Source organism: Limulus polyphemus, unplaced genomic scaffold (assembly GCF_000517525.1).
Source record: "Limulus polyphemus unplaced genomic scaffold, Limulus_polyphemus-2.1.2 Scaffold2189, whole genome shotgun sequence".
Classification (NCBI taxonomy): domain Eukaryota; kingdom Metazoa; phylum Arthropoda; class Merostomata; order Xiphosura; family Limulidae; genus Limulus; species Limulus polyphemus.
In genome coordinates, this window is record NW_013667799.1 from 109914 (window position 1) to 123454 (window position 13541).

At 31.8% G+C, this 13541-nt stretch overlaps 1 protein-coding gene across 1 annotated transcript in view; it reads left to right on the top strand.

Annotated features, from left to right (window-relative positions):
• Positions 1-2988: 2988 nt before the first annotated feature.
• The window catches only part of LOC106466218, a 95445-nt gene continuing 84892 nt past the window's right edge, over positions 2989-13541 (top strand). The window contains exons 1-3 of the mRNA XM_013926467.2: positions 2989-3177; positions 10500-10618; positions 13167-13215. Coding sequence (XP_013781921.1) covers positions 10557-10618; positions 13167-13215 — 111 coding nt within the window. The 5' untranslated portion in view covers positions 2989-3177; positions 10500-10556. The remainder of the gene's footprint in view (positions 3178-10499; positions 10619-13166; positions 13216-13541) is intronic.

Genomic DNA, 13541 nt, shown 5'->3' on the forward strand with positions numbered 1-13541 from the left:
CATATTGCCTCAAAAGTGGCTACTTCTGATGTTCTCTGATGTGAAAGTACTATCTATACAGATCATATTTTGCAAAGACTCATTCAGAAATGGCTCGAATTTTATGGTTTGTTGTGTTCACGGCTCTAATAATATTTTGTTCATCAGTGTTTGGTTTTTTTAATATGGTCCAGTCAATAGATATCGATATACCCCTAATACGTTCTCGTATGAGCATTTCATTTCTTGGTAGCACAATGAATGTTTTCCTTGTTGTCACTGGAAAATAAACCTCTGGTGTAGTAATTTTCACGTAATACACAGACTGTGAGGTTGTTTTAAATTACTTTAACTTTTCATCCTTGTCCCCACATAAGGACAGTTCCCAATATATATAACATTTCTCAATATCAATTACTCACTCATTATGAGACATACAAAAGTTTCCTAATTTAAGGATAATTCCCTATTTCCTCTTACCGAAACTTTATTTCTACAAGCTGATCACAACAACCCATCTTCTTTTTTGCACCTCTTGGGGCAATTTCCCATTTTTAATTTTGGTAATTAAACAACTTAAACAACTGTAACTGTAGAACAAGTGTTGATCAACGTATTACAAGACTTCTCATAAATAAACCTGTTGTTCATGTAATCTTTGGAGATTGTTTGGTTGTCTCCAGTAGAGATTGTGTGGAAGAAGAAAGGTATGCTAAGGTTCTGGACTCCCACTAGTTTATCAGCCTGTATCTGGAATCCTGATATTGACAAGTCAATCTGGAAGATAAAAGCATGTCTAAGACTACTTTTATCACAAGAGATGGCTTTTATGATTTCATTTCATGTCACTTGGTCTGTGTAACACATCAGCTACTTTAGAGCAGTCGATAGCACACTCTAGGAACTGCATTGTGAGAGGCTCCCCAATGGCACAGCGGTATGTCTGCGGACTTATACTGCTAGAAACCGGGTTTCGATACCCATGGTGGGCAGAGCACCGATAGCCCTTTGTGTAGCTTTGTGCTTAATAATAAACAACAAAAACAACAACAGCATTGTGAGAGATACCTAGTGTACAGTATCGATGCTTTGGTGTTTGGTAGCACTTTCGAGTTTGTGTTTGATAACCTGAAGATAGTACTCCAGCACATATGAAAAGTAGGTTTGAAACTAAGGAAGTGTTTACTCCTATGAACAGAGGTGGAGTTTCTCAATCACATTGTGGGGAGAGATGGAGTCTAGATGGACCCAGCTAAAGTAGTTGAGATAAGAGATTGGTCTTGACCTGCGATGAAGCAAAAACTTCACAGTTTCATTGGTTTTGTAATATATTACCAACGATTTATGGTCAACTTCTCGAAAATAGCAGCACCATTGTAGGCTCTCTAAAAAGTTTAAGTACACTTTAGATGACGCAAGGAATTGATCAGGTATTCCAAATTTTAAAATCTGTTTTATTGGATGCTCCACACTAAGGCCATGAGTTTCTCTTAGACATCAGTAAAAAGGAGTAAAAGCAGTGTTGTTGCAGATGCAGAATGGAGTAGAATCACATATGCCAGTCTAAGCTCATAGCTCCTGAATACAGATATTCTACGAAAAAGAAAGATTTGCTTGCAATGATTGTCTTTATAAAACCAGTTACTCCCTGTAGACGCCAAGTATGGCCTTTCACCATAAGAAGAAGTTCACAAGTGTCCAAAAAAGCATTTAGAATGGTTGAGATTGATGATTGCCAACATACACAAATTCGCCCAACAACAACTCGGGAAGGTAGCACGTCGAGAGAATAAGTGCTATGATCGGATAGTACAAGAACGGATGCTGCAATGTAGCGACTGATGAGTTTATGGTATATGCGGTTTGGATTCAGCTGGATTGGTCCATTGCTGATACTATGAAAAGTTGTTTCTCTGATCAGTCTAATGTATGAGTTACAGTGGAATATGAGACATGCAAAAGTATATGGAATACGTATATAAGTGGCATCCGTATGCCACAGACGATCTTTTAGTGCATTGGCATGAGCAAGAGTCTGAAAAAGAAACTGATGAGTCAGAGGAGAGACGAAGACGCAGTTTTGAGTCATCTTGACCTCCCTGACGAAAGAGAGGAAGCTGTATATATTTATATGCGGTCTTTGAAGAATTAAATAAAAGTCTTTGGAAGTAAAAGTTACTACCAGCCCCGACAAGTAGATGAAACACCGGCGTCAGCATCTTAATCGATATGGGTAGGAGTTATCATCAAAGATAGGATGATTATAAGATCGGACACCTGGTGATTGAAAAGAAATGGTGTTCTTTGCTTTCCAAGGTATCTTGTAATGCAAACTGATATGTGTGTATTGCATTGCGTGAGATCCACTTGATTATTGACAGTTAAGAGAGTTGCTGATCTGCAAAATCATGGATTGAAAAGAAATGGCATTCATTGATTTCCAAGTTATCGAGTGGTTTTAAGATAGGATGTATGTACAACAAAGCTTGGGGACGGCTTGAATGAAACTCTATTACAAACGTATAACGTTTCTTTCATTACCCATTCAAGCTGTCTCCAAACTCTGTTTTCCAAAAAGTGAGTTCCTCATAATCAAACATATATATATAATATATAAACAGGGCTAAATACAAAACACAAGAAACCCCCTGTTTAAACACCATAAAAACAAAGCAAAACTCTATAATAATAAAATACATACAGAACTAAATACTACGTAAAATCATAAGAAAGAGAAAAGAAAAACGTAAAAATCAAAATTATTATACAGAACCTGCTAGCATATAACAGTCTTGATTAGTTTTCAGTCAATAATTTGACGATCATCAGTATATGGCTCTAGTTTGAGAGGTTAACTAAGTTTTTAGTCTATTTCACATTCAACGATCAAAGTTCATTTCTGTTTTTTGCTTAACATGTTATAAATTATTGTTGATATTTGGTTTGTTTATGAGGTGGCCTAAATAATTTCATCATCACTCCAGTGTTTGCCAGAGGAGGGCGCTTTAATGATGAAAAAGCTTAAAGTTTTCGAAAAGTCACATTAAACTTGTAAAGTAACGTAGTGTAGTAATGTAAATTATAAAATAGAATTAGAATTTTCCTGTCCATTTAAATCAAATAAAAAAGAATCAAAGCAGAAGAAATACTGAAGACTATACGTTGTTGTTCAACGTATTACAGTATGCTTCCTGTTTAGTAAGTAATTTACATTCTCATGATTTGTTATTTTACGTATTGTTAGTACTACTACTATTAGTTTTAGTCATTAGCATTATGAATTTCATTACTATTAGTATCGCAGTATTAAACAAAATTAATTAGACCCGACTTTTGTGACATAAACTATGTTGGTACAGCTACTTAGCCGTAAGTAGAGCTATTGTAATTTGTATTATTGTTAGTATCTACAATTTACAAATACATGTAGACATGTAGAAGTAGAGTTATGGCAAGTTAAGTTATGCAAAGCTTTGACATAGGTTTCAACACTACTATTGCTACTACTAGTACTGGTAGTACTACTGTCCCATATATTAAAAAAAAAAAACCAACAACCATGAAACCAGCCTTGCTAACTTAAATTTTTATCAAGCGTTACCTTGACATTTGTTATATCATAACACAACATAAAATCTAATGATAACAAGGAACCTGTTTTATCCATTAAAGTGACCATTTAAATAATTATCAAGTTTTCTCTTAACCTCTCAGTAATTTATTGCATTCATTGCCATCGAAAGGCCAACCACCATGTAAAAATAAATAAATAAATGTCTTAGGTAAAGTTAATTCTTACCCTAACAAAATTTATATTTGTGTCTACTTGTTCTACCATTCTCACTATTAGGTAGGGAAAAAAAAGATTCACCAATGCTATAAATCCCTTTAATACCTCAATCCAATCCTTACAGACTTTTTTCATGAGGAAACAATTTCAGAGATCATAATTTGAATGCAACCCATTACAAAGACCAACCACCTTGTTAATAAAGGGCAGCTTCCAGGAAAACAAACTGTTTGAGTTCTGGGGGAAATGTGTTTTCAAGGCTGAAATTTCAAGGAATGATGACATTAGGTATGAGCTTGTTTAGAAAAATTGGGAAGTTTAAAGATTTAAACTTCTAAACCAGATAACATTTCTTAAATGGTTTTGAAGGGGGTTAACGATTAAATATGTGAACCACTTGTTAATATTTTTTGTATGTTTGTGAATAATGGGCATGCAGGTAGTGGAAAATCACAGTATCAAAAGTGTAAAGTTTCAATATTTATGTTTTACTCAAAATGTAAAATATCCAAGTAATCAAAATAGTCATTGTGATTTCCCATTATTATTTTTGATTAATTTTAAATTATTTAGTTTGATTTATTTCTGTCGTGACTTTACAAAATAATCAACTAATTGAAACTGTTTTAGATTTAGATTTTTACTATTTTTTGATTGTTTGAACTACGCATGTATCATGTGAGAATAATCATTTATTTGAATGTAATAAATTATGAAATTTAACTAATTGCCTAGCTCTGCTTTATACATGATACTCATACACCTACATAAATTGTTGAAAAAGTTACATACATGATCAGAGATGTAACCAGTCATTTTTGCACCCTGGGCAAGTTTCACGATCTTTCCCTTTTCTTCGTTGAAAAAAAAATGTTGTCAACTGATTCAAAATTTGTGGGCAAAATCTTACTCTGCCCTCTTACTAGAAGCACACACAAAAAAAAGCTTGCAAAACATAACACAAATTAAGGCAAAACAAAAACAAACTACAGCCTTACTTATAATAAACTATTTAAATGAAACAAAACATAGATATTAACTATATCTCTACTTCAAATTAATTTATTTCATGATGGAAAATATCAATTAAATTATTACCCTGTCGAGCATGCTTCCTGTAATGTTTGATAGCCAGCAGAATTTTAGGATGTTTCCCCAAACATTCAGTATGCTATTTCTCGAGTCTTATTTTTCCTTTTCCTAAAAAAAATGTACATATTACAAAACAAATATGTAGCTATAGAGATGGTAAGTACCACAACAATAGAAAATATAAAACTAATTATGATATATGTTATAACCGAAGAACAAGATGACATAGTTGAAGAATAAGGAATGAAGGTGGTAACTTAAGTACCATAACATACTAACTAGTGCATAGTTCTGCATAAATTATTAAATAACAGGCTTATTGCTCAAACTGCCCCCCCCCCCCTTCCAGCAGTGATCTGGGTAACTGTCCCTCCTGCCCTACCCTAACTACGGCTCTGTACAGGATGGATGCTTGATTTTTATGGGTGCATATCTTACAATAATATAATTTTTTACGTAGTCAGCTTTACGTAGCTCCATCCAGGTTATGGTCATTTGATTGGTTAAAATGTATGTTTTTGAAGGTGCAAATATTGAAAATGTTGTTTACAAGGAAGTTTTGTGAACAACTTTTCCAGAATGAATTTGATAGTCTGTATTACAACTGTATGTTTTGTTGAATTTCTACATATTCTACTAGCAGAATAGTATAATTTGGGAAAACAGATGTCTGTCCATCTATTGCATATGAATATCAAGAAGAAGAGAAAAGGAAATTGCAAAAAACTTATGTACAGGTGTAAAACCTACTAAAGATGCATGTTAATTTCTGTGTGTATGTTTTGTTAAAATTTAACAGAACCTTTTTTTTACTGCAAACTGTTTAAATAATAATTTTAATGTAATGCTGTGGCATCAAAATTATTTTTTAAAAGCTGATTTCCAGATTATTGCTTAAGTCATTTTATGCTAATGTCATATTTCAAAGAAAATCCACATGTAATAAGCATGCCTGAACATGTTTTTATTTGAAATTTGAATAGGTTTGCTGTGTATTTTTATAAAATTGTTTACAAGTTCAGTGTTTTGTTAGGTTCTGAGGATTCTGATAACATATGCACAAATATGGGTGACTAATTAAAACATTAGAAGAAAGGATGTTATAAAGTCATTCTGTTGTTGACAAGTGTATAAACAGCAATAACTAATTAAAGCCTTTGAAGGTGGGGTGAGTACTCATGGTATCAACATTGCTGGTGATGGGTTTTAGTTTTAAAAAACTTTTAGAAAAAATATATGTCAAGTATTTGATTTTGCATGGTTAAATAAATACAAATTGATTTAAAAACCACAACTCTACATATTTTGTTGAATTTTGACATATTCTACTAGTAAATGTATACACAGTCACCCGTATGTTTGTAAGTATTTGCATTTTACATCACATAGCAGTGATGAATTCGATAGATAAAGCGATTAATTTCAAAATTATAAGGTCAGCATTTTAATATAACCATGACAGGTGGTTTTTTTTTTTTTACTTTGAGCAATATTTTCTTCTGTGTTTCTTTTGTGAAATGAAACATATGGAAATTCATTTTTAGGTCTGCATAAGTAACAATACAAAAATGGTATTTGTTGTTTACCTTTGTGTAATTGTGCAAAGAATGGTGGTAAGTGGAGACAGACACACTATAGTTTACATATTAGGTTAGGTCTGATTATTATGTAGCTCATCTATATTCAACTTGTATTATTTGACTTCCAAAATGGCCATGTATATAGCTGAAAGTCATGACAGTCACTCGGCTATTTTTATTTGACTGTATCTGTGGCAGTCATGTAGCTATTTTTAAAAAGTCTTAAAATACATTGTTGTCATGCACCTAACTTGTTCAAAAGGCTGTATACTGTTGACTGTTGTCTATGTGGCTATTTGGTTTACCCAAATAACTTTAAGCTAGTAATACTTAAAATTCCAAAATGGTCACATATATTGTCAGAATAATCACTGCCTGTGTGCATGATATACATATCCTTACCCTTTTCTTAAAATTAATGTCTATTTTGTATACTTAAGTTGGAACAGTTTGTAGTCATCTCATTATAAACTTTATAACATTCTAAGGGATTAGATATGGAAAATGTGAATGTGTTGACATCATCATTGAAAATGTTGTACTTGGAGTTGGGTGATATCAATAGAATCTGCTGGTTGATTAATCTTAGTGACCATTAATTGATTACATTCAACTAATCAATTATTCACACATAAGACTAATCTTCCTATTTTCAGCTTGTTTTTTTAAAATATATTTTTAGGATACCCATCTTCAGATACAAGAGATTTAGACTTAACTAATTTTTTAATCTTCAAACTTTTGTGCATGAAAATTTATCATACACACAAAGTAATACAAAACCCATAAATTGAAAATATGATTAAAACCATTTTGTGGGTTTCTTCCTGCAAACTTTAGAGATTACTAGAACTGAATAAACTAATTGTTCATCGAAAAAAATTTGCTTCAGTTTTCATGTTATAAAACTAATATTTTTGTCAAAATGTGCAATAGATAATACATTGTTCAGTGAAAAGAAACACAGTACAACATTTAATATTTTACAAGAAAACTTGTGAGGATAGTACAGGGCCTCTTTGGGGAAACTTAAATCATTTATATGATAGAAGTTGAAGTATTATGAAAAATCTGAAGTATTAAATTTACTGTAATATCAAAAAATTCTTTAACTAAAGAAGTTTTAGAATTTTTTGTAATTCTATCATCAGTGTGAAATACATAAAAATAACTTTGTAAGTATAAAAACATTACAAGTTTTTAAGCAAAAAGTTGTTGTCAAGAATGGAAGTTTAGAAATAACACATTAAAATGATCAATACATTTATATTTTACAGTACAGGCTTAAAGAAACTGTAGCAACACACGTGCACAGTGAGAGATCAATAAATCTAACAACTTGAAGTTTACTTCACTTGGCAGTGTTTAAACAGCATATGACAACAACCAGACTTTTGTTTTCCTTTTCAATGCTGTTTGTCTCACTAGACCTAGTCATATATAAACAGTAGTACTTTTCATGGAAATAAGTTATTGATTTAATAGCGTTATACTGTTATTAACCTATGTATAGTAACTTCTGATACACACAGTGAAATGAGGAAATTATTCAGCATACAAAATTATTTCTACCAAATAAAGAATAGTGTTTGTTTGTAGTTTGTAGTTTGTTTGTGCTATCTTTGCTCAGCCCACCACAGGTATCGAAACCCGGTTTCTAGCATTGTAAGTCTGCAGACATACCGCTGTGCCACTGGGAGGCAAAGAGTAGTGAATATTAACTTGCCATAACTTTTTTTTATCTGGTTACATGTGTAGCTTGTTAATAAGCAAGCAATATATTAATTTAAAGATACCTATCATTTATCCAAGTTAGATAAACATGTATCACTATGGCTAGAACTTTATGTAATCAATGGCCACTAGGTCACATCCTTACTATCGTGAACAGTAGTAGTACTAGCAGTCTTGTTTTCAGTTGGTATGTATTTAAAGCTGAACAATAATATTTATGGTGTGAACCAGATAAATCAAGTAAAATGTAGTTATCGTGAATATAACATACATAGTAGTGGTTTGGGCAATATATTTATATCAGTTTTCATTAACAATAATGTTTATGGTGTGGACCAGATAAATCAATTAAAATGTAGTTATCGTGGAATATAACAGATATAGTAGTGGTTTGGGCAATATATATATCAGTTTTCATTAACAATAATATTTATAGTGTGAACCAGATAAATCAATTAAAATGTAGTTATCGTGAGATATAACAGACATAATAGTGGTTTGGGAAATATATATATATATATCAGTTTTCATTAACAATAATGTTTATGGTGTGAACCAGATAAATCAATTAAAATGTAGTTATCGTTAGATATAACATACATAGTAGTGGTTTGGGCAATATATATATATCAATTTTCATTAACAATAATATTTATGGTGTGAACCAGATAAATCAAACGAAATGTAATTATCATTAACAATTTTAGTTAATAGTTTAGAAATCAGAGTTTTGGGGTAAGAATTAATAATGCAACATTATTTATTTTATTTTTACTTTTTTAACATTATTTTTTGTTATTATTATTATCTTATTTTAATTAACTTTACTGTTATTCACAAGAACTGGTGGATCAACAAGATAGTTTTGTTCCCAGAGCAGGTCAAACAACCACAATGTCAATAAGATGCTGTGGAAGAGTGTGATCATGTGCTTGTTTAGTCCCCTGAAACGGGCATCGCAGTCCTGTGTGCTCATTAGAGCTTGGTGATTAAACTGATAAATAAATTACCTTTTATCAACCAGTTGCCTTCCCTCTATTCAACAGTTTATGATGAATAAATTACCTTTTATCAACCAGTTGCCTTCCCTCTATTCAACAGTTTATGATGAATAAATTACCTTTTATCAACCAGTTGCCTTCTCTCTAGTCAGTAGTTCAAAAAGAAATAAATAAAAGGGGGCGTTGGGTGTTGCCAGATAGTTTCCTTTCCTTTTGCCATCAACAAGGTTGTCATAAGTGAAGAAATACCCTACTGAAAAGAATGCCTTCTTTCTGAGTGTCCTATAGGTTCAGCATTTTCTTTTTACGAAACTGGTGTAATTCACTCATTCTCCATGCACTTCAGTTCTAAAAATTAATTTCCAATTTTGGATTCTACTCTGACTGTGCTTGGCTCCAGTTTTTTTTTCTTTTTTCACATTCTAAATAACTTATCTTCCTACACTGTAATTGTGTTTTTTTAGTTCCCTACTAGGTACCTATTTGAAATTCATTTTAATTCTAAAACTGTGAAAATTAAGCTACTCATCCGTTTAAGGTCTGTGAGATTGTTCTTGTGAGGTGAATCTTGTTTACATATCATATTAAATCAAATTTGCCACCTGTTGATATTTTTTGATGTTCATTTGGATTACATTTTCCAACTGGCACGTGGAAATTACCAAGTATGTTCTCATCACTGGTGGCATCTTCTCATGCCACTTTAAAGGATATGGTTCCAATTGAAATTTGGAGCTTACCAGTATTCTCTTTTACTTTTATTTTCACTTTGTTATAATTTGATCAACAAAATGAATTTCACTTGCAAACCTTGGTGATTTTAAAAATGTGTTCATGTATTTAATGATGGGAATCCTTTGATACACAGTAAAAATCTAATGATGCATTTCATAACTCTTGTGTCTAAATGCTGTCTTGGTGCTTGGTGAGGAAGCTTCACACTCAGCACTCAGAATGTGTCTCTTAATCTGTTTACTTTTTTGTGGATATTGTCTTCATAAGGATAGCACCCATTGTAATAATTTAATAGTTGCAATGACTGAGTTATTGCTGTCAGTAGGTGTTTGCCACTGTTTATCATCTCTGTTTGGGTGGTATTTTTTATGGTAGTTCTTATGTTGACTGTGAGTTGTGTGAGATAAAGGTAAAAATGGAACCTAACATGGCTACCATCTCAGGTCCCTGTTCCTAACAATTGTGAATGTTCACAGGTAAGTGCTTTTTTGAGTTATAATTTAATGATAAAAATTTTGATTTTTAGTTCAAGTAAAATTCTACAATACTATTTTAAAACTATAAAAAAACATTTGATTTTTCTTTCAGATAACCCAACCTAAAGAAAACCTTGTTACGTGTATAATTTATATAATTTTGAAACTTATGTCCCATATGCCAACTCGACCAGCACCTCAACCTCCTGTATCTCGAATTACTCGTAATGGGTAAGTTGCCATAACTATTTATCCCGACAATTATTTTTTGTTTACAATTTTTTTTTCTGTTTAGTTTTCTGTGTTTTTAGATGGCCATTTCAGGTGTGTGAGACTCAAAGATAACCTTCTTGATTTAGCTGGTCATTTATAAGTATTTGTACACATTATTGGTTTCTATTAATACAGGTAGTCTTATAAGAGTTGAAAAAATCTTAGGTTCTCACAGTTTTTTAAAAAGGTGTTTGAACTGGAAAATATATATACATGTGTTAGAAAACAGGCAAAGTGGCATTAGGGGGAATGTTTTGAATACTTTTTAAGAAGTAACATAATTTAAATTTTTTCCCAGCTTATGAAACTTGAAAATAGAGGATTTTGTACTTTTGTGCAATTGTGAAAAACAAAAAATAAATTAAGGGGAGTAAAAACATTTAAAAAATATTAACAAAGGATGTGTGTACACTTTCTTCTGATAAGTACATAGCTGAAGGAATCCTAGTCTGTTTTATTGTTTACTCATGTGAAATATTTTGCATTTTGCTATTTTACAAAATTACTAATATCTGTAATTAATAAAGGTAGAAAATATTCCACATACATGCAACCATACTGATGATTAATTTGGGTTATCTACATAGGAACATCAATATCAATGGTAATGATAAAATGATTAATGTGCGAGTCTTCCAGTCCCATCCTTCTGCAGTCCAATATCAATGGTAATGATATAAGGATTAATGTGCGAGTCTTCCAGTCCCATCCTTCTGCAGTCCAATATCAATGGTAATGATATAAGGATTAATGTGCGAGTCTTCCAGTCCCATCCTTCTGCAGTCCAATATCAATGGTATGAACAATATACTGAAACAATGCTGCTCTCCTGCTCTTTACATGCTTTCCAAGCATATTTGGGTCTGTTTGAGAATCCAAAGGCACAGAACTCCATAAGAACTGGCACGTTGACTATAACATGTGTCCGGATGCTTTGTCTTGATTCGTCTAATTTGAAATCCAGCCCACACAATTTTTCCCCATGGTGTAATGATTATCAATAGATCAGATCGATGGCATTCAGAGTTAACCTTGACATTTTTCTTGAATGTCTAGATGTATAACTTACCATTATAGCTGTAACTTGTTACCATAAATGTGACATGTTCTCTACCATATTTGAAATATGTCACTGGCAGGATAATAATAAATTTCCCAGACTTTGTTGCAGACACTTAAGTAGACATATGCTTCATCCACTTTAGAGACATACTCCCATTTGTGACATTCCTTATATTGGTTGTTCAATTTTATGCAGTTAATTCTTTCTCTTGGCTTTGTGCTTTAAGAGAATGTTGTGAAAATGGCTGTTGTTAAACTTTTGTAGACCTAAATCTGTTTGAATTATCTTTTAGCAATTTCATGGGAGGTTCAAACTTTAGCTGCAATGTTCTTAGATTATTTCTGGTAACAAGCTGTTTAACTTTCTTCACTATCTTTGGTGTCCAGTCACTGGTATCATGCTTCATTGATACTGCTAAACACAACAAATATTCCTTTCTTTGAAATCCTGAAATTTCATCATTTTATGCTTTTACAATCATTGAATAGGATAACTTTGCATCATAAAGTCCTATGATGTGACTTCAAGAATGTGTAAGTTTTAAGCACCACCTGTGCTTGCATATCACCACATTTAAACTGAATAACAACAGTCAAGGGCTTTTAAATTGTATAGTTCAGAAACCATGGGGATGGCCATGAGCAAGATGACAGGATGTGCAAATTGTTAACAAAACTGTGAACAGCTCTCTGTTCATTTACAACAGAATGGTGGATAACATAGCAATGACAAAAGAAAACTTGTTACTGATACATGTACAATTCATATGTTACAGAATAAAATTAATTTTTGTGTTAAATATTTCTAAATATAACTTGTATCTTACAAAAATTCAAGAATGTAGGTCTATTAATTGTTTTTTTTAAACTTTATAAACAACCCGTTCTTATCAGTTTAATACTTGATTCATCTCCAGATGCTAATTTAAGGTTCTTATTTAGTTATCTAACAATGATGTTTCAGAAAAAAAAAACTTAATATTCTTGTATTTCAGAAAATATTAATGGTTTACTATATATGTGAAAATAATGAATAGAACAAACTGGGTTTCATCACATGCCATTTACTACCTTTATACACTAGGAGATTGAAATATGGATGTGGTAGGGAGTTTTCAAGTCACTGATGTCGGTTTTCTAAATCATTAATAAAGCATATTTCCTTGAAAAATATAGAGGATAAACAGGTAAAGTTCCTTAAAGAAAAATGTACTGAGGTTGCACAAAAGTAAACTTTATTTTAGAATTTTAAATAAACTTTTTCATTGGAAGTGATGGTTTCATAAAATCTCTCTGGTCTTGCTGCATGCTAGAAGTCACTACAAAACAAATTATTTTTTTAAATTCCGTTTATCTCGAGTTTCTTTAAACAGTGAATGTAAAGAGAAATACATTTAGTTTTGTTTGTATGAGATTTTTCATAAGTTTTTTTTTTTTTTTCTAGATCTGTTCCATCATTCAAATCATATGATACCAACAACAATAATAATCAGGTAAAATACTTTAAATTGTCCATAAAGTTATTTGAGAGCTTACAGATTGGTTTTGATAATATTTAAATGAAATAAAGATAAAGCTAGGTTAACAAGGGCAAACCTGTATAAAACTGCAAATCATAACACTGATGGATAAACAAGATAGTTATTATGCAATGTACTCTACATAAGCTAACTAAAATATTAAACTTACACTTCCATACACAAGGCTAACTAAAATATTAAACTTACACTTCCATACACAAGGCTAACTAAAATATTAAACTTACACTTCCATACACAAGGCTAACTAAAATATTAAACTTACACTTCCATACACAAGG